Source organism: Vulpes lagopus, chromosome 21 (genome assembly GCF_018345385.1).
Source record: "Vulpes lagopus strain Blue_001 chromosome 21, ASM1834538v1, whole genome shotgun sequence".
Classification (NCBI taxonomy): Eukaryota; Metazoa; Chordata; class Mammalia; order Carnivora; family Canidae; genus Vulpes; species Vulpes lagopus.
Window position 1 is genome coordinate 41,080,162 of NC_054844.1, and position 23,179 is coordinate 41,103,340.

The 23,179-nt window shown below is 45.4% G+C and overlaps 2 protein-coding genes across 3 annotated transcripts in view; one reads left to right on the plus strand and one right to left on the minus strand.

Annotated features, from left to right (window-relative positions):
- Positions 1-147: 147 nt before the first annotated feature.
- LOC121479755 (cytochrome c oxidase assembly protein COX14) lies at positions 148-6,036 on the plus strand. Its single transcript, XM_041735549.1, has 2 exons — positions 148-757; positions 5,627-6,036. The coding sequence occupies exon 2, from the start codon at positions 5,635-5,637 to the stop codon at positions 5,806-5,808; it is 174 nt and encodes a 57-aa protein (XP_041591483.1). The 5' UTR covers positions 148-757; positions 5,627-5,634; the 3' UTR covers positions 5,809-6,036.
- Positions 6,037-17,891: 11,855 nt separating this feature from the next.
- CERS5 (ceramide synthase 5) overlaps positions 17,892-23,179 on the minus strand; it is a 28,253-nt gene continuing 22,965 nt past the window's right edge. Inside the window, exons 7-11 of one of the 2 annotated variants that reach the window (XM_041736388.1) lie at positions 22,232-22,360; positions 21,991-22,097; positions 21,062-21,218; positions 20,003-20,111; positions 18,668-18,810 (exon numbers count right to left, since the gene is read on the minus strand). In XM_041736388.1, the coding sequence (XP_041592322.1) occupies positions 18,803-18,810; positions 20,003-20,111; positions 21,062-21,218; positions 21,991-22,097; positions 22,232-22,360 (510 nt within the window). In that variant the 3' untranslated portion in view covers positions 18,668-18,802. Of the gene's footprint in view, positions 18,811-20,002; positions 20,112-21,061; positions 21,219-21,990; positions 22,098-22,231; positions 22,361-23,179 lie in introns of both variants that reach the window. The other variant, XM_041736387.1, reaches the window with a different exon arrangement.

The window sequence follows — 23,179 nt, forward strand, 5'->3', positions numbered from 1 at the left end:
GGAGTTGGGGCAGTGCCTGTGCTGTGGTGAATCACTGCATGTGTTTCCAGGCATGTCACGGGGGGAAAATGAAGGAAACAAACAAACACCCAAGGAGGAGCTCCCTCCTGGATAACCGCAGCTGCTGCTGGCCGCTGGCAGGGGGGCCCACGCGGTCCCTCTGCCCCAAGGGCTGCCCCCTTCCCGGCGCGTCTTAGGCTTTCGCACGACTCCCGCAAGCGCGGAGGTCGCACCGGGCCACAGCCCTTAGACAGTCGCCCCCCGCCCCCCGCTGTGCGGCGGAAACCAACCCGCCGCGTGGCCGGCCTCGGATTCCCACGCGCGCTCGGCCGCCCCAGCCAGCCACGCGCTGAAGGGCCGCTCCGGGCTCCAGGGGGCGCGCGGGCCCCCTCCAGGAGCGGATCCCCCGAGAATCTACCCAGCTCCCGGAGGCGTCACCGCGCCGAGGCTGCTGATTGGCTGCCTCCGAGCCGGCGAGAAGGCCCGTCTTTCCCTAGAGTGACCGTGTATCCGGCTCCGGAGCTGCAGTCACCACGGCCTCTCTGCCGACGGAGATGGACTACAAGCCCCAGAATTCAACAGGCCTCCCCGAGAGGAAGACCGGTCTGAGCATGCGTAGTAAGGGTGACTGGCCCGGAAGCGCAAAGGCGGCAGCCGGCCGAGCTGCGGCGTGCGCGGGCGGTCTCCTCAGTGGGCGGATTTGTGTTGCTACGGGCGTGTGGTGCCCTCTCTCCGGGTCCGGAGCCGAGTCTAGAGGGTAAGCGGGACGGGTGGGAGGCAGAAAGGGTGGCTTTCCGCACCAGTTGCGCCCCGGGAGCGGGCGCCCCCGTGTACGTGGTCCGGCATGCTGCGTCCGGCTGCGCTAGGAAATGGCGCAGGCGGCGGCGGCGGCCGGGCCCCGGGAAGCGGCCGCATCCCCGCCCGCGGTCGCCGAGGGCCGTGCAGGGGCCTCCAAGTCCGCGGAGTCGCCCCGTCTGGGCCCGGCCTTTGCTTATCCATCCTCCCGTGCGGCGGCCTTCGGTGCCCTGAGGCCCCCGCGCGTGCTGCGCCGCGGCCCGCCAGCCGCTCTCTCGGCCCCGCTTGCGGCCGTAGGCTCCGGGCCCACCGTGGTCCTCCACGCTCCGACCGCTCCTTGCCTTACAGTCAGCGGCGCCTTGGCCGGTGGCTCTCCCGGGTCCTTGGTGCTTACGGACGAAACGGCCTCAGTCCTTTGCTGCTTTCAGCCCCTGAGACGCTGTCCCCGCCCCCCTCCTGCCCGCCCTTCTGAAGGACACAGCCACGCCCCCTCCCCAGGGGGCTGCCAACTTCTTGGGCCCCCACCCCCCTTCCCTCCGAGCTCTCGCCTCGCTCCTTCTCTTCTGGTCACCGCCCGTCTCCTACCATGTGTAACCGAATGTGGGATCTCTGGCTCCCCCCCCCCCCCCCCCAGACCGTAGGCTGCTCAGAGACTGAAGCCTTGTTCTCTGTGGCTTTCATAGCACTAGTAAAAGGTGGACAGATCCATCGTGTCTTTTTTTTTTTTAAATTTTTATTTATTTATGATAGTCACACACACACACACACAGAGAGAGAGGCAGAGACACAGGCAGAGGGAGAAGCAGGCTCCATGCACCAGGAGCCTGACGTGGGATTCGATCCCGGGTCTCCAGGATCGCGCCCTGGGCCAAAGGCAGGTGCCAAACCGCTGCGCCACCCTGGGATCCCAGATCCATCGTGTCTAAGCTGAGGTGGATGAAACACATTTGAGGAAATGATTTTCCAGAGGAGAACCCGGAGCCTTGAGATGCTCCCATGGGGTGGGGGTGGGGGGCGGGGGGAGGGCAGAAAAAAAGAAGAGCCAGAACCTCACAGCTTGCACTTCTGTGGGATTTTCTATACTGGTACTTACGTCTTTTTCCGTTTTTCGAAACCTTGAGTCTAACTCCATCACCCCATAACAAACCCAGCATTGAGCTTTTTTTGTTTGTTTTTTGTTTTATTTTGTTTTGAGAAAATGGATGTCTCTCAGGTGAGAATGTTCTGCTCACCTCAAGTGTCATTTCTAAGGTGAATCTTTCTACCCGGGTCTAAGTTCACCTTTTCCTGGGCCATCCTGGATCTTGTTCCATCCTGCCCACCTTTTCTTTTATCTTGTGTTTGGCGACCAGCTTCTTTCTCTCTAAAGCATATTCACATCTTCCTTATCAATAAGCAGAACATAACTAGAATGCCCTTGATCTTGCCTTCTCAAGCTACTGCCCTATCACTTCTATTCTGTTAACCAGAAAAATCACAAGAATTCTTACCTTTGAGGTGAAGGGGGTATAATCGAATAATCTGTTTTTTTGTCTCTGAAAAATGCCTCTGCATTGGAGGGGCTGGGTTTGTGGACCTGCTGGAGCCCTGGCTTTGAATCTGTGCTTTATTGGGGCATCTGGCCGGATCAGTAGGTAGAGCATGCGACTCAATCTCAGGGTGCTGAGTTCGAGCCCTATCTTGGGCGTGGCGCCTACTTAAAAAAAAAAAAAAAAAGAATCTGTGCCGTTATTTAATGCCTGTTCCAGTTCAGTGCACTAAATTGACTTCTGTAGGATTGTTTACATGTCCTCTAGTCATCTTTTTCCATCCACTTATTCCATCTGACCAGCCTTCATGGCACCTTAACTTGCAGTAATGGTTTCCAGTTTTCATTCTGGCTCAACAGGTGGGAAGGATACAGCACGCCTCCATCAGTGGCAGTGACTTGATACAGCAGTTATTGTCAATCAGGAAGGGGAAGAGATGTAGTTGAATGAAAAAGCCACCCAACATGTTTCTGGAGTTTCCCATCTGCATTCGTTCACTCATTATTATCCTTCAAACTAGCATTCCCTTGGCTTCTCTCTCTAGTCTTTTTTTTTTTCCCCCTAAAATTTGTTTATTTATTCATGAGAGACGCACACAGAGAGGCAGAGATATAGTCAGAGGGAGAAGCAGGTTCCCTGCAGGGATCCTGATGTGGGACTGATCCCAGGACCCCGGGATCACGCCCTGAGCCAAAGGCAGACACTCAACCACTGAGCCACCTAGGGATCCTTGTCTCTGGTCTTATCCTCTGCTTTGGTGTCACTTGTTACTTCTGTATCAGTAGGTTAGCCTCTCCCAAGATCTGTCCAGATTTGTGTGTATGTATGTATATATATATTTATATATATCTATATATATCTGCCTGGTAGACCTCATCACATGAGTGTTGGGTTGAGCATCTTAATTTTAATTTCTGGTCCAGAATCCAGTTCATGATCTTCTTGACTGCCACTCACTGCCACTACCACTCTCATACACACAGTGAAACACGTCTGTTTCATTTCTTTTCTTAGTCCTATTAACAGTATCCCAATCCACAGAGTTAACGGATTGGCTGCCTTGGAGATATTTCCAGCTTTGCCCAAATCCATTCCATTAATAAATCTTTGTTCTACTTCCAAAATAACTGCTACATCTGTCCTCTCCTTTTCTACTGCCCTGCGTTAGCTCAGGGTCTGTGGAGAGTTTTGGTTAGTGTGAAAATAGAAATCTTGGAGACGCGTAGGTGGCTCAGCAGTTGAGCATTTTTTTTTTTTTTAAGATTTTATTTATTTATTCATGAGAGACAGAGAGAGAGAAGAGAGAGGCAGAGACACAGGCAGAGAGAGAGAGAAGCAGGCTCCATGCAGGGAGCCTGATGTGGGACTTGATCCCGGGTCTGCAGGATCACGCCCTGGACTGAAGGTGGCGCTTAAACCGCTGAGCCACCGAGGCTGCCCAGCAGTTGAGCATTTGCCTTCTGCTCAGTTCGTGATCCTGGAGTCCTGGGATCGAGTCCCACATCGGGCTCCCAGCATGGAGCCTGCTTCTTCGTCTGCCTTTGTCTCTCTGTCTCTCATGAATAAGTAAATAAAATCTTAAAAAAAAAAAGAAAATAGAAATGTTGGTTTGGATTAGACAAGAGATGAAGTGGAGTTCTAGACAGCAAAATCACATCTGTTAGTAGGTCATCTGTCACTTGTCTAAGCAAAGTATACCATCCTTTTATAAGCTGGTGAATGCCTCCAGCCTTCTTCCTCCAGCCCCTTGAAGAAGTGGTCCTGTAGCTGATTAACATCGAGCCAGGGTAATGGGGGACAGGTGGAGAAGGAGTAAATGAGGAAGATGTTGAAGGTTGCAGGTCTCTTTGCTGGAAGCTTGCTTACCTTAGTGTCCTGCCCTGTGTGAGTGTGTGTGTGGGTGTGTGTGTTCTTCACATCTCACAGCTTGGGGTCCTTTCAAACCTCAGATAACCTGAACACAACTGTCTCTCTTTTTTTTTTTTTCCACAACTGTCTCTTATCTGAACTTGTGCCATTTGGTTTTCTTTCTCCTTTGACCTTATTTAATGTAGTCACTTGGAATTTTGATTCAAGGAAGCTGGGGCTCAGCTCAGCTTGGGCTCCACCCTCCAGGACTGGCTCAATAGCAGTGGTTAGTCCATAGGATGCACTCGGAGAAGTGCTTATGTGTCTCACTCTATTCTAGACCCCCTGAAACCAGCTAACCCTGAGCTTTTCTTTCAAGTTCAAGACTTTTAAGAAACCTATTCTGTTTCAGTCTTTGAATGTCAGTTCCCTCAACAGTGAGGAGCCTGAGAACATGTTCCTAGTCCCAAATGGAAGAATGTTTTGTTGAGGATGAAAGTGTCCTGTGCTAAATTTTATCTTGTTCCCTAGTTCAGAATATCCAGGGAACAGTTAAACTAGCAATAATTTATCTTATGCAAATGTGAATTAACAATTTGCTGGGGACTCAGTAAGTTTCTATTTAACCCTTGGGTTAGGTTCTTGGTGTTACGTTTGGAACTTAGAATTAATGCTGTAGACAGTTAAGTATAATTGAAATAAATATACTGTTGGCATTATTTCAGGTGTATTTGGCTTATATGGACGCTTGAGGGCTAACATGGGAACTTCACCATCAAGAATAGGATTGTTTTTATGGGAAAACAAATTGGTTATTGTGTAGAAGGTTCCCGTTTGATCCTCCTAGAGAGAATAATTCATTGCTAATGTTTAATCCCTGGCTACCCCATTAATTCCCTACTAGCCAGAAAAACTGATATGTGCTTACAGTAATAGATCAGTTAAGAACATTTCTGGGTGGTTCATACCAGTCATTTGTCTCCACAAATATAGAAGGCCACGTTTTACCTGTGACATCATTGAAATGCACCTATTTCAGTATCTTGTATGCAGAGCTTATGTATCATCCTGAATCTTTTTTTTTTTTTTTAAGATTTTATTTATTTGACAGAGGGAGAGAGCCAGAGAGCACAAGCATGAGGAATGGCGAAGGGAGAGGGAGAGGGAGAAGTAGGCTCCCTGCAGGGAGCCTGATTTGGGGCTCAATGTGGAGCTCGATCCCAAGACCCTCGGATCATGACCTGAGCCGAAGGCAGATGCTTAATCGACTGAACCACCCAGGCACCTGTCTTTCTGAATCTTCAGAGTTCCTGAACAGAATCTGCATGTGTGTAGGGGCTGTTCAGAGTACAGACAGACTAAGGATGCAGAAGATGGGATATGGCCTTAAACAGAGAAGTGGGCTGGGCAGATGAGGCCTTATCCTTGGGTCTAAATCCAGTCTGTCTTTGTAGGGGACAACATGCCAACTGCCAAGCAACTAGCTGACATTGGCTACAAGACCTTCTCTACCTCCATGATGCTCCTCACTGTGTATGGGGGCTACCTCTGCAGTGCCCGAGCCTACCGCTATTTCCAGCGGCGCAGCTCTCAGCGCCAGGCCGCAGAAGAACAGAAGACCTCAGGAGTCCCATAGAACTGGGGGTTTTTCTCCTGGAGCAGAGAGGCCTGAGGCGTGCTATGGAATGATCTCACCTGCAATCATTTCCAAGTCAAGAGAACTAGGGCCTTAATGGTTTTCGAATCCTGCTGAGAAAAAGTGCCCCCTATTTTCTCTGGTACTGCCGTTTTGGGGAGGCTGTTGAGTCACAACAGGAATGGGAGGATGAGGCACACCTACAGAGATTAAATATTTTGCCATGTCTGTGTCTTGGTATTTTTGTTTACTTAAATAGGGGATGAACTGCAGAGATGGGCCCTTGACTACCAGTTTTCTACTGCTTGACTACCAGACTGGATTTCTATATTTTGAACTCTTAGCGCCCATGAAGGGGACGTATGCAGTTTTAGGAGTAGCAGTGTTATCTCATGATCTCAGATGGAAGACTGTCCCAGCATCTGTAACAAATCCCCTGAAAAGACTCTGTAAAGACCAGAACTTTTCATTGGTCAGTGACCATTCCTAGACCAATTACTGTGTCCAGGTAAAGGGTTACTCTGGCCAGTTCTTGGCCACGCACGCGTGCACCTCTCAGATAGGGAAGGCAGAGGCCCTTGTTTAACAACCCCACCAAAAACGCCCAAAGTGGGGGAGGCAGAGATCCCAGAGGGAAGGGTTGTTGGGCAACCAGCCTATAGTAATGCAATCCAACTCCTCAAGCGCAGTGGGCATAGTATTAGCACAGGGCTGATTTCCCACTGTGCCAGCGCACAGGAAATCTACCTGCGGGTCTTTCTGCAAAGTTGTGAAGAGGATTTGAAAACAGTGCATTCAAGGTAAAACTCAACTATGAAGAGTGCTGTTCTTGCCACTATGCCATTTTGAGCTTTGAGCCTTGCTAGTTGACTTCATTCTTATTCTTGGTAATCGCCCCAAATAACAGTCCCCTTGGATGTTTGTCATCTCTCCTGCTTTCATTTGCGTACTGCTCTTACCATTGTCCTTCTACTCCTAAACCTTTCACCCAAAAGCCCTCTTCTGTGATTTAAAAAACCCAGCTTTCCTATACCACCAGCCCTTTTATTCCCAGCCTCTCTTGGTGTGTTAACCAAGAACTCCATTGCCTCTGCTTTCTCACTTCCCTGTATGGTAGAGGCATCATTCTCCCAGCTCCCCTGTGCACTTTCAAAAAGTGTAACATCTGCCTTTTTCCCCCCCTTCCTCTGCCCCCCCCTTTACATCATTCCTTTTGGAAATGTTCTTACATTCTCATTTCTACTCCAGAACTTGGGAGTCAAAAGAACTTCAAGTCTTTTTATTTCTTCGGTTTTCCAGTCTGTCTGCCCTTGACGTAAACTGATTTCCTATCTAGCCTGTGCCCAGAGCAGAGCCTTCAGATAGCTCCATTGTGGTTTTTGCCTTCCTCATTACCCTTTTCATTTTTTTAAATTTATTATTATTTTTTTTTATTTTTAAAGATTTTATTTATTTATCCATGAGAGACAGAGAGAGAGAGAGGCAGAGATGCAGAGGGAGAAGCAGGCTCCATGCAGGGAGCCTGACATGGGACTCGATCCGGGGTCTCCAGGATCACACCCTGGGCTGAAGGCAGGCACTAAACTGCTGAGCCACCAGGGCTGCCCCTCTCATTACCCTTTTCAATCCCAAGCCTTGCTTCACTAGTTGTCTCTAATTCATATTCTTTCTTCTCAGTGTACAAACTTGCATAAGGCCTCCCGCCTCCTATCAAAACAGACTATTCAAGATTATTTAAGGAGAAGTGATGCCACTTGCAGGGACTTAAAATTCCTTCCACCTCCACCATTGTGTTGAAACTCCAGGTTACCATGGCCTCCTTTGTGTTGCACCTATGGATGATTTCAGTCCTTCCCTGGCCGTTTCACTGCTGTGCTGAAGTTCTGTTTTGGCCATAGGGTGGGCCCACTATCTTGTTTCCTCCTATGCCTTTGACTTTTCCTTTTGATTTCCTTTGGGAATTTCTGCCCACTTTAAACAGTGATACTTCAAAGTTTTGTTCTTAGACCATTGCTCTCATCTGTATGTTTTTCCTAGATTATTCTAGGCACTCAATGAAAATAGTTAAGTGCTCAGTGTTGGTATCCCACCTCTACCATTCCAGCTATATTGCATTAGGCCAATTACTTAACTCTTAACTCCTCACTTTACCTGTGTCTAATGGGGATTTAAAAAATAATAGTTCTGGTTGGCTCAGCAGTTTAGCGCCACCTTCAGCCCAGGGCCTGATCCTGGAGACCCGGGATTGTGTCCCATGTTAGGCTACCTGCATGGAGCCTGCTTCTCCCTCTGCCTGTGTCTCTACCTCTCTCTCTGTCTCTCATGAATAAATACAATCTTTAAAAAAAAAGGTTCTAATTTAAGAGATTAGTTTGAAGAAAAAATGAGATCATTCATATTAAGTATTTCTTTGGGCAATCCCTGGGTGGCTTAGCAGTTTAGTGCCTGCCTTTGGCCTAGGGCATGATCCTGGAGTCCAGGGATCGAGTTCCACATCAGACTCCTGCATGGAGTCTGCTTCTCCCTCTACCTGTGTCTCTCATGAATAAATAAATAAAATCTTTAAAAAATATAAAATAAAATCGTAAAAACAAAACAAAAACTCAACACCCCAAAAACACATAATCCAATTTAAAAATGGGTGGGGTTGCCAGGGTAGCACAGTTGGTTGAATGTCCTACTCTTGATTTTGGCTCAGGTTGTGGTCTCAGAGTCATGGGATCGAGCCCTGCATTGGGCCCCAAGCTCAGTGAGGAGTCTGCTTGAGGTTCTCTCTCTCTCCCTCTCTGCCCCTCCCCTGCTCACATGCATGCTCTTTCTCTAAAATGAATAAATAGGGGCACCTGGGTCAGTCGGTTAAGCATCTGCCTTCAGCTCAGGTCATTATGGATCCTGGGGTTTTGAGATGAAGCCCCACATCGGGCTCTCTGCTCAGTGGGGAGCCTGCTGCTCCCCCTACTTGTGCTTTCCTCTCTCTATCAAATAAATCTTAAAAAAATAAGATGAATAAATAAATCTATATTAATAGACATTTTTCCAAAGAAGACATAGAGATGGCCAGCAGACACATGAAAAGATGCTCAGCATCATTCATCGTCAGAGAAATGCAAATCAGAACTACAATGAGCTGTCACCTCACACCTGTTGGAATGGCCAAAATGAACATCACGAGAAACAACAGGTGTTGGGTGAGGATGTGGAAAAAGGAGAACCCTCATGCACTGTTGGTGGGAATGCAAACTGCATTGTGGAAATGCAAATACAAAATGCAGCCATTGTGGAAAACAGTATAGAGTTTCCTCAAAAAGTGAATGAAACTACCCTTTGATCCAGTAATTTACACTACTCAAGCAAAATACACCACTAGGTATTTACCCAAAGAATACAAAAATACAAATTCAAAGGGATACATTCATCCTTGTGTTTATAGCAGCATTATCTGTGGTAGCTAAATTAAGGAGATAGGCCAGCTGTCCATCAACTGATGAACAGATAAGAACAGGTGGTATATGTACAATGGAATATTAGCTATAAAAAAGAAATCTCGTCATTTGCAATGACATGGATGGAACTAGACAGTATTATGCTAAGTGAAGTAAGAGAAACAACAAATACTATATAATTTCATTCATATGTGGAATTTAAGAAACAAAACGAACAAATTTAAAAAAGGCAAACCAAGAAACAGACTCTTAGCCATAGAGAATAAATGGTGGTTACCACAGGGGAGGTGGGTGGGGGGATGGGTGAAATAGGTGATGGCGACCAAGGAGAGTGCTTGGTGTAACGAGCACTGGGTGACGTATGGAAGTGTTGAATCACTGTATTGTACACTTGAAACTAATATTACACCGTATGTTAACTAAGTGGAATTTAAATAAAAACAAAAGCCCTCTGATACAGCAGATAATGCCAATATATCACTGTCCAGCTGGTTTTCTGGCCTGCTTTCCAGTCCTCCCTTACCTCTAATGGTCTAAGAGTCATTTCCACTTGGAACACCTGCCATTTCAAATGCAGCTTGTCAAAGTCTAAATCAATTGTTTAGTCTTTACTGAGCACGAACTATTTAATAAAGAAGAGACATATTTGCTGTCAAATTAAGGTGAATACAAATTCATCAGTTATTTCACTATCAATGGACAATTTAAAAAGACTAATAGATTTGGCTAAAAAGAAATCAAGGTATATGTAGTTTTAATAAACATGCTCATTACTAATAGAGATTGAAAATAGATGGATAAGACATTCCTGAAAAATGTAGACAGATGTAAAGAGTGATAATGTTAAGAAAAGTTAACAAATACTAAACAGTAAAGAGGTCATTTACTAATGTAAAGAGTTTCTCTCTCCCTCTGCCACTTCTCCCCACCCAGACTCTCTCTCTCAAATCTTTAAAAAAATATTCACACTACTGCACAGCATATTTGTAGAAGGATATCATTTGCAATAAAAAAAAAAAAATCCATCTCTTTGAGAGTGAGAGGAAGCAGAGGAGAGGGGCAGAGGGAGAGGGAGGGAGAATCCCTAGCAGACTCCCCACTGAGCTCAGAGCCCGAGGCAGGTGGATCCCAGGAACCTGAGATCATAACCTGAGCCAAAACCAAGAGCCAGCTGCTTAACCTTCTGAACCACCCAGGAGCCCCTGTTTCACAATATGCTATTAATAAAGAATCTTTTTTTTTTTTTAAAGATTTTTATTTATTCATGAGAGAGAGAGAGAGAGAAGCAGAGGGAGAAGCAGGCTCCATGCAGGGAGCCCGACATAGGACTTGATCCAGGGTCTCCAGGATCACACCCTAAGCCAAAGGCAGACGCTAAACCGCTGAGCCACCCAGGGATTCTCCAATAATAAAGAATCTTAAGTAAATTCAAGAATAATGGTATATCCATAAAGTGGAATATTAATCAAAACTAGCAGAATATGTATGATCTCATTTTTGGGTTTAAAAATTTTTTTAAAGAGTTCGTTTATTTGAGATAGCACAGCAGGGGGAAGGGCAGAGGGACAAGCAGACTCCCCACTGATCTGGGAGCCTGTTGCAAGCCTCCATCCCAGAACCCTGAGAAAATGACCTGAGCCCAAAATCAAGAGTCGGCCACTCAACTTGAGTCCCTCAGGCTCCCCTCATTTTTGTTTTAAAAGGAACATTTGTGGGGCACCTGGGTGGCTCAGTTGGCTAAGAATCTGATTCTTGATTTCAGCTTAGGTCATGCTCTCTGGATCGTGAGATGCAGCCCCATACAGGGCTCATGCTCCAGTCTGCTTAAGATTCTCCCCCTCTCCTTCTACCCCCACCCCCGCTGCTCACTCTCTCTTTCTCAAATAAATATAAAAGGAACATTTGGGGACGCCTGGGTGGCTCAGCAGTTGAGCGCCTGCCTTCGGCCCAGAGCGTGATCCTGGAGCCCTGGGATTGAGTCTGTGTCTGCCATGCTCTCTCTTTCACATGAATAAATGAAATCTTTAAAAAAAAAACCAAAAAGGTACATTTGTATTCATGTGGTTATCTGAGAAGTGGTTTTGGAAGGCTATCTACCGAGTGTTGATAGTTACTGGGGCAAATGGAAATGTCATAAGCTTCCTTAACTGCATTTTTTACAATGAGCATATATAGCTTGTATAATAAAAATATTTTGGGGGTTTCAAACATATACTAAAGCTGAGGGAATAGAAATAAAACCCTTATACCCACCCATTCCTCAGTTTTAACTGTTATCAACCTACTGCCACACTTGCTTTAAAAAAATAGACACTTTCGGGCAGCCCCGGTGGCGCAGCGGTTTAGCGCCGCCTGCAGCCCAGGGTGTGATCCTGGAGACCCTGGATCGAGTCCCATGTCAGGCTCTCTCTGTGGAGCCTGCTTCTCCCTTTGCCTGTATCTCTGCCTCTCTCTCTCTGTGTCTCTATGAATAAATAAATAAAATCTTAAAAAAAAATAGACACTTTCTTGTTTAAGGAAAAATGTTTATTTGTATCACCGTCAGCTTCTTATATGTTTTCTCATAAAATATTTAAAAATAGAGATAAATACAAGTACCCCTTGTTATTCCCTCTTCTCTCCACCGTTTCCCTGTTCAGAAATTACCGGAGTCCCAGCTTGGTGTACCCCTCCAGCCCATCTCCAATGTATTTACATGCACATAGTGTAGATTGAATTTTCTCTGGTTTCTTCTGTTGTTCAGAGGCAAAGGCTCAGGAGAGAAGTACTAACAGGCACTGCCTGGGACCCCACGGCTCTCCCCACTCTGTGCTAGTCAGGGGCAGCTTGGGTGGCGAGGTTATAGTTTGTCCTGGGAGCCCTCTGGAGGGAGGGGACAGCCAGGCCGACAGCGAGGAGCCCTAACAAGGCTGCCCTTATAACTCTGAGCCAGTTCCTCATGGTACCTTCCTATCAGACGGGAGAGCCTCGCGCTGCCAAAACGGTTAGTGGTGTTTCCCAGGTGTCTTCTATAGAGCAGTCATTTGAGTGAAAGATTCCCAGATCTGTTTTTTTTTTCCTTAATAGGCCTAGGGCTTGTGGCTAACCTCTGCTGGTGAGGCCTGTTCTGCGGACGACTTTACTGAACAAGAAAGAACAACTGTATACAGATGGCTGAGGTGAGGGAGGTCTAGACTGGAACCTTACTACCTGTCGGTTTATGCCGACCCATAGGCCCTTTCTTTATAAAGCCATTTCTCGTAGCTCTGATGTCCAGTCTCTGATAGTAGGATACCCTCACCTGAGTACTTTTCACTACTCATTTGTTGCTTTAAACCTTCGAGGGCTCCCATAACCTACCATCTAAAATGTAACTCTTCGACATGATAGTCCAGGCTCTTCACTCTATGGCCCCAAGTCGTCTCATTCTCATCTCCTGCCACTTGATCCAACTCCAGCAGGTTACAGTTTCCTGAAAATGCCACATACTTTTTTATATTAGAAAAATATTCGAAATGAATTATTCCAAATGTATTGAAAGCACCAAAAATAAAATATTATGCCAATTAGCCATTTTACCCACATCTTCCCTTCCCAAAGATAAACGCTTTCCATCCTTCTCATGCTGTATAGATTCTGTACTTTTACTATGGAAATACACTTAATAGTATTTGGGGGTTAAAAAAAGGTAATGTTAACTGCATCAAATGGGACATTTTTCTTTTGAAACTTGCCCTTTTCACTCAACATTGTTTTTGACATTTATTTGTCCATTGTGCTGGTTAATTTGATGTGGTGACTGAGAGCCCAGATACTTGGTTAAATAGTATTCCTTAAAAAAAAAAAAAATATATATATATATATATTATTTTTTAAAGATTCTATTTATTTATTCATGAGAGACACAGAGAGAGGCAGAGACACAGGCAGAGGGAGAAGCAGGCTCCATGCAGGGAGCCCGATGTGGGACTCGATCCTGGGACTCAATCCCGGGACTCCAGAATCATGCCCTGGGCCAAAGGCAGGCGCTAAACTGCTGAGCCACCTGGGGATCCCCGGTTAAACAGTATTCCTGATGCATCTGTGAGGCTGTTTCTGAATGAGATTAACATTGGATTCCACAGACTGAGTAAAGCTGATCACCCTCCCCAGTGTGGTTGGGTCTCACCCAATCCATTGTCAGCCGGAATAAAACAGAAAGGCAGCATATGCAACTTCCTCTGCCTTCTGGCTGGGACTGGAACTATGAGCTCTCCAGGTGGAAAGGCTTCGGAATCAGACTGGGACATCATCGGCTCTCCTGGTTCTTCAGCTTCCTGACTTCTGACCCTGGGAGTTCCCCACCTCCACAATCACGTGAGCCAATTCCTTATAACAAATCTTTTAAATATATATATATTTATTTCCTATTGGTTCAGACTAGTACATCCATATTTACCCCCCCCCCCAAAAAAAAAACCCGTTTTTAATTGCTATATAACATCCCAACTGCATGAATAAATCAATTTATTTTATTCCTCTGGAGAAAGATCACTGAGTCATCTACACTTTTTCCCTCTTAATAAATAAAAATAGCAAAAATATAGTATCCTTGTATGTTTTCTTGGGCCCATCTGCTAGTTTCTCCAAGAGTAATTATTACTAATATTCAGCTTTGCTGGTTTTGGTTGTTTTCCAAAGTGGTATGGAGTGGTTTCTGTTAGTTTTATGTATTATTAATTTTCAGTAGAGTACCTTTTTACTTGATTTCTTACCGTTAGCGTATTCTTCCTCTAGAAATCGCCTATTCCTATCCTTTGCTCCCTCTTCTGCCTTTGTCTTGCTGTTGAATTGTCTTTTCTTTCTTTTTAGGTCTGTATTCTGTATTATACTAGTATTCTGGATACTAGTAGTTTGTTAGTTATAGATCTTGCAGATTTGACTGAGATGGTGTTTTAGAGCTTTGTTATTTGGGAGGTAGTGGTAGTGGTATAAGAATCCCACGTGGTCTGTGTCATCATGCACGGGACTCTCCAGAGCAATGCCACGGATAACTGACCTGAGACTATTTTCATGTGACTCTTACCCAGGAATGAGGTGGGAGGAGTCATGACATTTCCTAGACCAACCACGCAGGAAGTGTGTATTTATGTCCTCAAATTCACATGAAGTGTGGGCCCAAACTTTGAGGAAATTCTTGAGTCTCCTGGCCCCATAAGCCCAAGCAAACTTCCTTGCTTTATCCTTTTGCCAACTGGATGAATTTTTCAGTTTCCCCCCTTTCACTAAGGCTGTTGCTGTCTCACGGTCCCAGCTTTAACTGGAGGTCTCCTTTCCAGCTTCCTGCATGGGCTGCTCTCTTGTCTGCATTAAAACCCAAGTCCTTCAGTTAGGTTTCCTTATAATCCCTCTAGTAACTGCTTCTGCTGTCTTACCTTCTGCACTAGTTTTCAATTCCTTTCATTAGGTCTTTGGTGTCCCCATTCTTGGAAACTCAGCTATGCATTAAAAACAAATTCAAAACAAAATCAAACTTATTTACCATTTCTAGATGTCTGTCTCAGGTTATTTTAGCCTGCATTAAGCCAGAACTGGTATCTTTTATATACTTTGACATCTCTTCTCAGCATACCTTTGGTTTCAAGTTTTCTCCCACCTTGCCAAGAATAATTTAATAGTTCTTTTTGCACTGTATTATCTTTCCTCCTTACCTGGGGTATATGAGCCCTTTGAGAGTAGTAGAAACCAGATCTTGGTCCTCTTTATGCCTCCAGCGTCTGCCACAGTGCCGATCATAAAGTAGGCACTTTTTTTTTTTTTTTTTTTTTTTTTTTTTTTTTTTTTTTTTTATAAAGTAGGCACTTAAACATTTTATTGAACTGTATTTCCCTGCATGAATACTGGATCTAAAGTCTTAAGAACTTGGTTTACAATCAGCATACTGAATCAAAACCTCCTAACTAAACCTATGTGATGTGATTATTTTTAGGATTGTGATAACATGAAAGCTCATGATATATGATGGGCAATTGAAGATGTTTGTGGGATTTTATTATTTTTTAAAAAAGATTTTATTCATTCATTCATGAGAGACAGAGAGAGAAAGAGGGAGACACAGACAGAAGGAGAAGCAGGCTCCATGCAGGGAGCCCGATGTGGGACTCAGTCCCGGGTCTCTAGGATCACGCCCTGGGCCAAAGGCAGGCGTGAGCCACCCAGGTGTCCCTGTTTTTTTGTTTTTTTTTTTGTTTTTTTAAGTAACCTCTGCAACATGGGGCTTGAACTCATGACCCTGAGATCAAGAGCTGCATGTTCCACCGACTGAGCCAGCCAGGTACCCTGGTGTGTGTGTTTGTGTGTGTTTAAGATCTTATTTATTTACTTGAGAGTGTGCGTGAGCAGAAGGGGCAGAGGGAGAGGTACAAGCAGACTCCCTGCTGAACAGGAAGCCGGATGCGGGCTCCATCCTAGGACCCCGAGATCATGACCTCAGCTGAAGGCAGACCCTTAACCGACTGAGCCACCCAGATGTCCTGATGTTGGTGTTAAGCACTAACACTCAATTTCCTCAATGTGGCAGGTTGAAGTTTTCAAAGATGAATGTAATTCTATCCCATTCCATGTGCTCTTCAGCGGGAGCCCTGCTACTCCTCATCTAGAGGTACTGTCGTCTGTGTCCCCACCCTCTTGAATCAAGGTGGTCGCCATGACTACTTTGATCAGAATACAATGGAGGTGATATGTGCCAGCTCTACAGGACATTTTTCTTCTCTGCACTGTGTATGGATCCTGAGATCAAGACCTGAGCTGAGATCGAGTCGAGTGCTTGGGGCACCTGGGTGTTATAGTTGGCTGAGCACCTGACTCTTGGTTTCAGCTCGGCTCATGATCTCGGGGTCGTGGGATCGAGCCCTGTGCTGAACACGGGCCCTGCTGGATATTCTTTCCTTCTCAAAAAAGATAGACACTGGGTTTTGATTCTTGATTAGCTGTTTGACCTTAGGCAAGTTAACTTCTTTTTGCTTCATTTTTATCATATATGAAGTGCTTTATATAGTGCCTGGCATGTAATGAGTTATGTGGTATTATTTATGTTATACTACTCAGGTGCATCTTTTGACAGATTAACTGGGACAACCAACAGATTTAGAGAGTAGCTGTTCAGATCGCAAAGGCTTAAAACCGTATCTTTAATTTTTATTTATTTATGATAGTCACAGAGAGAGAGGCAGAGACACAGGCAGAGGGAGAAGCAGGCTCCATGCACCGGGAGCCTGACGTGGGATTCGATCCCGGGTCTCCAGGATCGCGCCCTGGGCCAAAGGCAGGCGCTAAACCACTGCGCCACCCAGGGATCCCAAAACCGTATCTTTTAAAAGTGTTTCATATTTCACAAATCCATGAGTCAACACTAGGGGAAGTTGAAGAGCTAAATTTAAGACCTCAGGCTAGCTCTGACCAAAAAACTATGTAAAACTTTTTAGAAATAGCTTTTACAGGCCCCAACATAAGTCTTTTTAAAAGCCAGCCCCTCAAGGGCGCCTGGGTTAAGTGTCCAACTCTTGATTTCGGCTCAGGTCATGATCTCGGGGTGGTGGGATCAAGCCCTGTGTTGGGCTCTGTGCTGGGCATGGAGTCTGCTTGGGATTTTCTTTCTCCCTCTCCCTCAGCCCCTGCCCCTCCCTGGTACTTGTGCACATGCTCTTTAAAAACAGCCAGGGGGATCCCTGAATGGCTCAGTGGTTTAGTGCCTGCCTTCAGCCCAGGGCGTGGTCCTGGAGTCCCAGGATAGGTCTCTGCGGGGAGCCTGCTTCTCTCTCTGCCTCTCATAAATAAATGCATAAAGTCTTTTAAAAATAAAAAAAATAAACAGGGCAGCCCTGGTGGTGCAGCGGTTTAGCGCCGCCTGCAGCTCGGGGTGTGATCCTGGAGACCCAGGATCGAGTCCCACATGGGGCTTCCTGCATGGAGCCTGCTTCTCCCTCTGCCTGTGTCTCTGCCTCTCTCTTCGCTCTCTCTGAATGAATAAATAAATCTTTTAAAAAAAACCAAAAAACAGTCAGCCACTCATTAAGGAAACTCTAGCAGGGTCAATATCCCGATATTGTCAATGAACACCGAGTACCTGATTCTTAGAACAGTACCCTGTATCTTTCTGTTTTCATCCATTTCCCTGACAAGCACCATATGCCTTAATGTACACAAGGACATCTGGAAATATTTTGATAATCTGAATATTCACTAAATGGAAGACTATCTGAGATGAATTACCAAACTACCATTGGTAATTTTGCCAAGACCTTAACTACAGAAAAGTCTGGATTAGGAAGACTTTTTCCATGGCTAAAAGAAAACAGAAGTAAAGGAAAACATCTTAGCCTCATTTATCACAATCTTTTAAGTGTTAATTGGTAGTCTCTATATGGGAAATACAAATTTCTAACTGGAAGTGTCTTCACCAAATCTTTCATTTGGTGACACATACTTTTATCTGCTCAGTATTTTTTTGTGACTATTATGCATGTTTAGTGAGCCATAAAATATGGACACTCTCTTCCCAGCATGCACAGAAAGAAAAAACTGGGTGTCTAAGAACCTTAAGAATGAGACCTGAAAATTTTCTTAAATTTATGGATTCAGGGAATTGGGAATAGAGTCACTAAAGAGGTTGAGACAGCAGAGGAGGGTTGAAGCACTTTTAATCACAGAAGAGTAAACAATAGTATAAACCGTTAACGGCTCACCCAGTGGCTGTTGTCCCCTTCCAGCCCTCAGTGTACCCTCTGCCACCACCCCCCCCACTCCCTGCGTACCATTTAGTGAAGAGCAGGGTATCAGCAGCTGTCCCTGTAACTACCAGGTGGCAGGAAGGGAATCTAGCTAGGGGCCAAAAATCTTGGTCATCCATCCATCCATCATTGTCTGTTTCTGTACAACTTCATGTGAAATCTTCCAGCTCCAAGAGGAACAGTGCAGAAACCTGGAGCTGAACTTTACTGTTCCATTCAGATGGCCAGAGCTTCAAGAGCCATGGACAACAAGGGAGGGGACAGGTCAGAGCCAGCACCATTCAAGATGCAGGCCAGTCTGAGATTGAGGTGGGTACAAAGGGGGGCACAAGGTCTAGTGGCCCCAGCCTACAATTGTGCCCCAACCCAGGAAATGAAACCCGTGCACATGCACAAATGCATATGCATATACATGTACGGGCACGCGCACGCACATACACACACACACACACACAGCAAATAATATTACTGAAAGAACCTGGAGGCTATTAAATACAAAATGGCAGAGTTTTTTTAAAAAGTGAAAATATCTGCTTCTTTGATTCTCCTCAGTGCCCTGCAGACCCCTAGTCACAAGCACGTAGATGTGGGGAGGCCCAAGAGGAGTGCGTTGCCAGTGGCCCTACAAATCCATGTGTGCTGTAGTTTCCACACCAACCACCTTACTCTTCAGCCCAGTAGCTGCTTCCCATGTGACCATTCACCCGATTGGCACCATTGCTGGAGCTGCTGCCACAGGGGCTTTTCATGTTGGTGGCCATATCTTCTTCCTCTGAGCTGCTTTCCACATCACTGCGGTCATCCTTAGACACCTGGGTGGGATGGGGCCAAAGATAGGAAAGGTGAGGACAGAACTCGTCCGCTACCATAAGACAGACTTCAGCCCACAGAGCCCATGTTTGGCCACTGCTCCCACTGTGGCCTACTTTCTGGTGGCACCTGACTCAAAATACTATCTGGGCCATGGCTACCATTGTGAACATCCTCAGACTTTTTCTCGGTTTCTCTCTCATCATCTTTGATTCTGTTCCCTATAGAATAAGGAGCTGCTTTGGTAAGGGTATGCCTCTCCCTCCGGAGCAGCCTAGGAGAGCTGAAATCATTCACTGAGTCTGGGTGTAGGTCTGAGGGAAACTCCACACACTCTTTCTCCTGTCCTACATCAAAAGCTAGAAAAGACCAATACAAACAACACAGATGGCTGTCATCATTGCTTCTGTCTTATGGAGGTGGTGGCCACTGGAGTTCTCCATATTGATTATCCTGACTTTTGTTTATCCCCAGAGCTGATCCATAACTAGGCCTTTTTCAATAGTTCTACTCTTCCTGGACTCAGTACCCTATGACATCAATGTATTTCCAGTTATCTACCATGGACTATAAAAAGTAAAGGAGAGAAACCCAGTGAGACCTGCCAGACTTCTAACCCCTAGGACTGAAGGACAATCAGTGTGGGTTTTTTGTTTGTTTTTTAATTTGTTAAGTAAGCTCTGCACCCAGTGTGGGGCTTGAACTTGCAACCCTGAAATTAAGAGTTGCATGTTGTACAGACTGAGCCTGCCACGTGCCCCTCAATACGTTGTTAAAAAAAAAAAAAAAGAACAAGAAGGGGGTGGGAAGGATACAAAGCTAGAAATGCTGTTGCCAAGGAGTAGGGCGGTTGCTTTGGTTAGTTCTGAGACTCTGGTTTATTGCAGCTGTTGACCTGTGAACCCAGGCAACCGTATTATCTGAGCTTTAGGAAATTTCTATCAGAGGGCAGAGTCTATCTAGATTTGAGGTAAAGGGAGGCTCAAAAAGGAGAAAATAAGAGTAGACTCAACTTTTGCCTCCATTTAGGAAAAAGAATCTGCCAACTTGAGCTCTAGTCAACAATGGCCCCACAAGGTCAGAAGGGAGGCATGCTCAGAGACAACACGGCCAACAGGAAGGAAAGCAGAAAGGAAGAGAAACACATTCAGACAGACATGCTTTACTGAACACTAGAAGCACAGATACACTTACATGCAAGAGATGAAACTGTCCAGCTCCCACCAGGCATAGAAAAAAGGAAGGAGGTGAGAAAAGAGTGGAGAGTACAGAGTCTGGGTCTAATCCTTCCTGGATAGGTCACCTGGTCAGGAAAGAAAAGCAGGAGAAGAGATGTCCAGTCACCCAGTAGCTACAGCAGAATGCATAGGCACACTGAGCAAGTTCTAAAACCAGTTGCAGCCATAAAGAACAGGGACACAACAGATAGTATATACTTGGGTTACATTCCATCCCTTTGTCCTACAGTCAGTATCTTCTCCGGCGGAGCCCCTCCCTCTCGCCACTCCGTATTGCTGAAGGCTGAATCCTTAGCCCGTGGGCAAATCCCAGCCTGACTGCTTCCGAACTTGCACAATTCAGCTAGGAGTTTGATCGTTAAATGACACCATCCTTTGTATTTTTGGCTGGTGGCATAAGGTGGGTATTTGAAACCCTAAATACCTATCTCATGTAGGATCACTGCCTCATACAACAATGGGATGAGGCCAGTACTTAGTCCCATATCTTGAACATCCATATCCCATATCTTGGGATCTTGGAGTAGCTTGTGAACACCATTCTTAGGCAATCAGACATTGCTGTTTTTATATGTAGTTTAGAGCTCTGCATACAATTTCCTTTGGAAAAAGGTTTCCCTGATAAAAAACAAAAATATGAAGTGCACTGAAGTAGGCAGGTTAGGGGTAGGAAATGGTTGAAGCCATCTCAAAAAGTAATACAGTTCATTATTTAACCATAGTCATTCCTAAAGGACAGGAAGAAGGCAGATCCTTCCTCCTACACCTATGTCTTTTTTTTTTTTTTAAAGTAATCTCTACACCCAACGTGGGGCTTGATCTTCTGATCAAGAGTCACATGGTCTACTGGCTCTAAGTCATGTCTTAACAGGCTAAACACTTATAGAAAAGGTGAAAACTCTGGAGTCCAAGCTTTCTGCTTGAGTACCTGCGGCTAAGCTAAATAGAAAAGGTCTATGAGTAATATGTATCTCCCTCCCTGGCCCCAAAGAAAGAAGCCATCTTTCCTCCTCACCTTTCCTCGGATCAAAGCTTTAAAAGCAATTCGCACAATTAGGTAGGACCAGAAGACATGTAGAAACTGTAGGATCAGGAGAAGGCCATTAAAGAGCCACCAGGAGGGATAAGGCCCGATAATTTCCCAACTCTCAAAGAAGGTCGTGTTCAGAATCCTAGAAGAAGAGGTCGATGGTGAGATTCCAGAGTTACAGCCAGGCAGTTAGGAATGAAGCTTGGTTTCCGGGAAAGCAGAACCCAGTATGTTTTCTCTCTGTACATTCTAACAGTTGAAATGCCAGCATCGTTCATCCACAGTGAAAGATAAAGAAAGGGGACTATGAAGTTTTTTATCTTAAGGGGCAGGGAAAGATGTAAATCTTAGGAACTGATGGATTATATATTATTATTAATCGTTTCAAATATGAAGAGTTTCACAAAACTGGGGCAGCAATTTTAATCATAATCCTCGTCATTCCTCAGATCCTTAGGTACAGATAGAACAATTTGGTAGTTGCCTCTCTCAGACTAAGGGGAAATCTCTAACCTACAGTCATTGGCTTTGCACCATAAGCAGGAGTGTAAAGTGAGAGTGGTGTATATGTTGGTTACGGTGGGGGAGAGGGTATAAGAGCAGGAAAATAAGAGCCTGAGAATTTTGCAATCAGTGTAAAAGAAGGCAAAAGAATTACTTAGGCATAAAATGAGGGCTGTTCCTCAGAGAGGAGTCTAGAAAGCCACAGCCAAGTGAGTTGGATGTTCTCAGTATGGATCACACCTCCTTAGAAATACTGTTAGAGGGAAGTAAGATCCTGTGAGAATCCATAAGGGGTCATGTTAGGCTCAGGATAAAGCAGGACAATAGGGGTTTTGGTAGCCTGTTCCCTAAATTGGCAAAAAGTACCATTAGCTACATACTGACCACAGCTCCATGGCCCTGACACTTACCAGAATGGGTAGATTCCTAGACGAGTGACCACAAAAACAGCACTGAAGATCACAAAGAGGGTGTCACAGAGACGCTGGTATTTGGCATAATTGGCCAGTTTGGCTGCCTGGGAAAGGAGGATAAAAACTGAGTTGGGGAGTGGGGGAAGAAAAAGAACTGAATTGGGAAGAAAGCCAGTTATCAGGAAGAAAAGGAGACAAAGAGAGGCATAACGAGGAAAGAGGGTTGGGGGAATCTTACCTCCAGCAAGAAGTCTGAGGCATCATGTAAACACATGATCAGAGTTCCCACCCGAACCATGTTGTTGATGTAGGAGAAGGTTATAAGCCCGATGGTGGCCAGGTGATGCACAAACATGATCAGGAAGTCCTAGGAAGGAATGGAAATAGAAGAGGCAGGTAACGGCAAAGCTACAGAGATACTAGCCAACTCAGTCCCTGCATGGTTCTCTGAGGACCTCATCCCGTACCTCAGAGGTTCTTTAAGCACAGAAAATAAACATTTTATTTGGAAGTTGCAGAATATGTAGACCACGTATGCTGACTTGACACTTGGAAATAATTTCCCAGTTGGCAATCAGACCTAGAAGTCATATCTTTGAGATTCTTTTTCTTTCTTAATTTAAAGATTTTATTTATTTATTCATGAGAGACACACAGAGAGAGGCAGAGACACAGGCAGAAGGAGAAGCAGGCTCCTTGCAGGAAGCCCAATGTGGGACTCGATCCCAGGACTCCAGGATCACGCCCTAAGCCAAAGGCAGGCACTTAATCGCTGAGCCATCCAGGTGTCCTGAATAAATAAAGTCTTAAAAAAAACCCCAAAAAACCAAAAACCTGAGTCTCAGTTCACTGAGGGACAGAGGGATGGGAGAACACAGGTAAATTTGGGTCAGAGAAACAAGGATGTCGTATCTCCATATGTATATGACAGTACATAGTTCTTGAGTTGGGGATGGGTTCACAAGTGTATGTTCTAGGATGTTTTAAAACCCATATAGGGCAGCCCCAGTGGCTCAGCGGTTTAGCGCCACCTTCAGCCCAGGGCGTGATCCTGGAGTCCCGGGATTGAGTCCCAGGTCAGGCTCCTTGCATGGAGCCTGCTTCTCCCTCTGCCTGTGTCTCTGCCTCTCTCCCTCTCTGTGTCTCTCATGAATAAATAATAAAATATTTTTTAAAAACCCCAAAA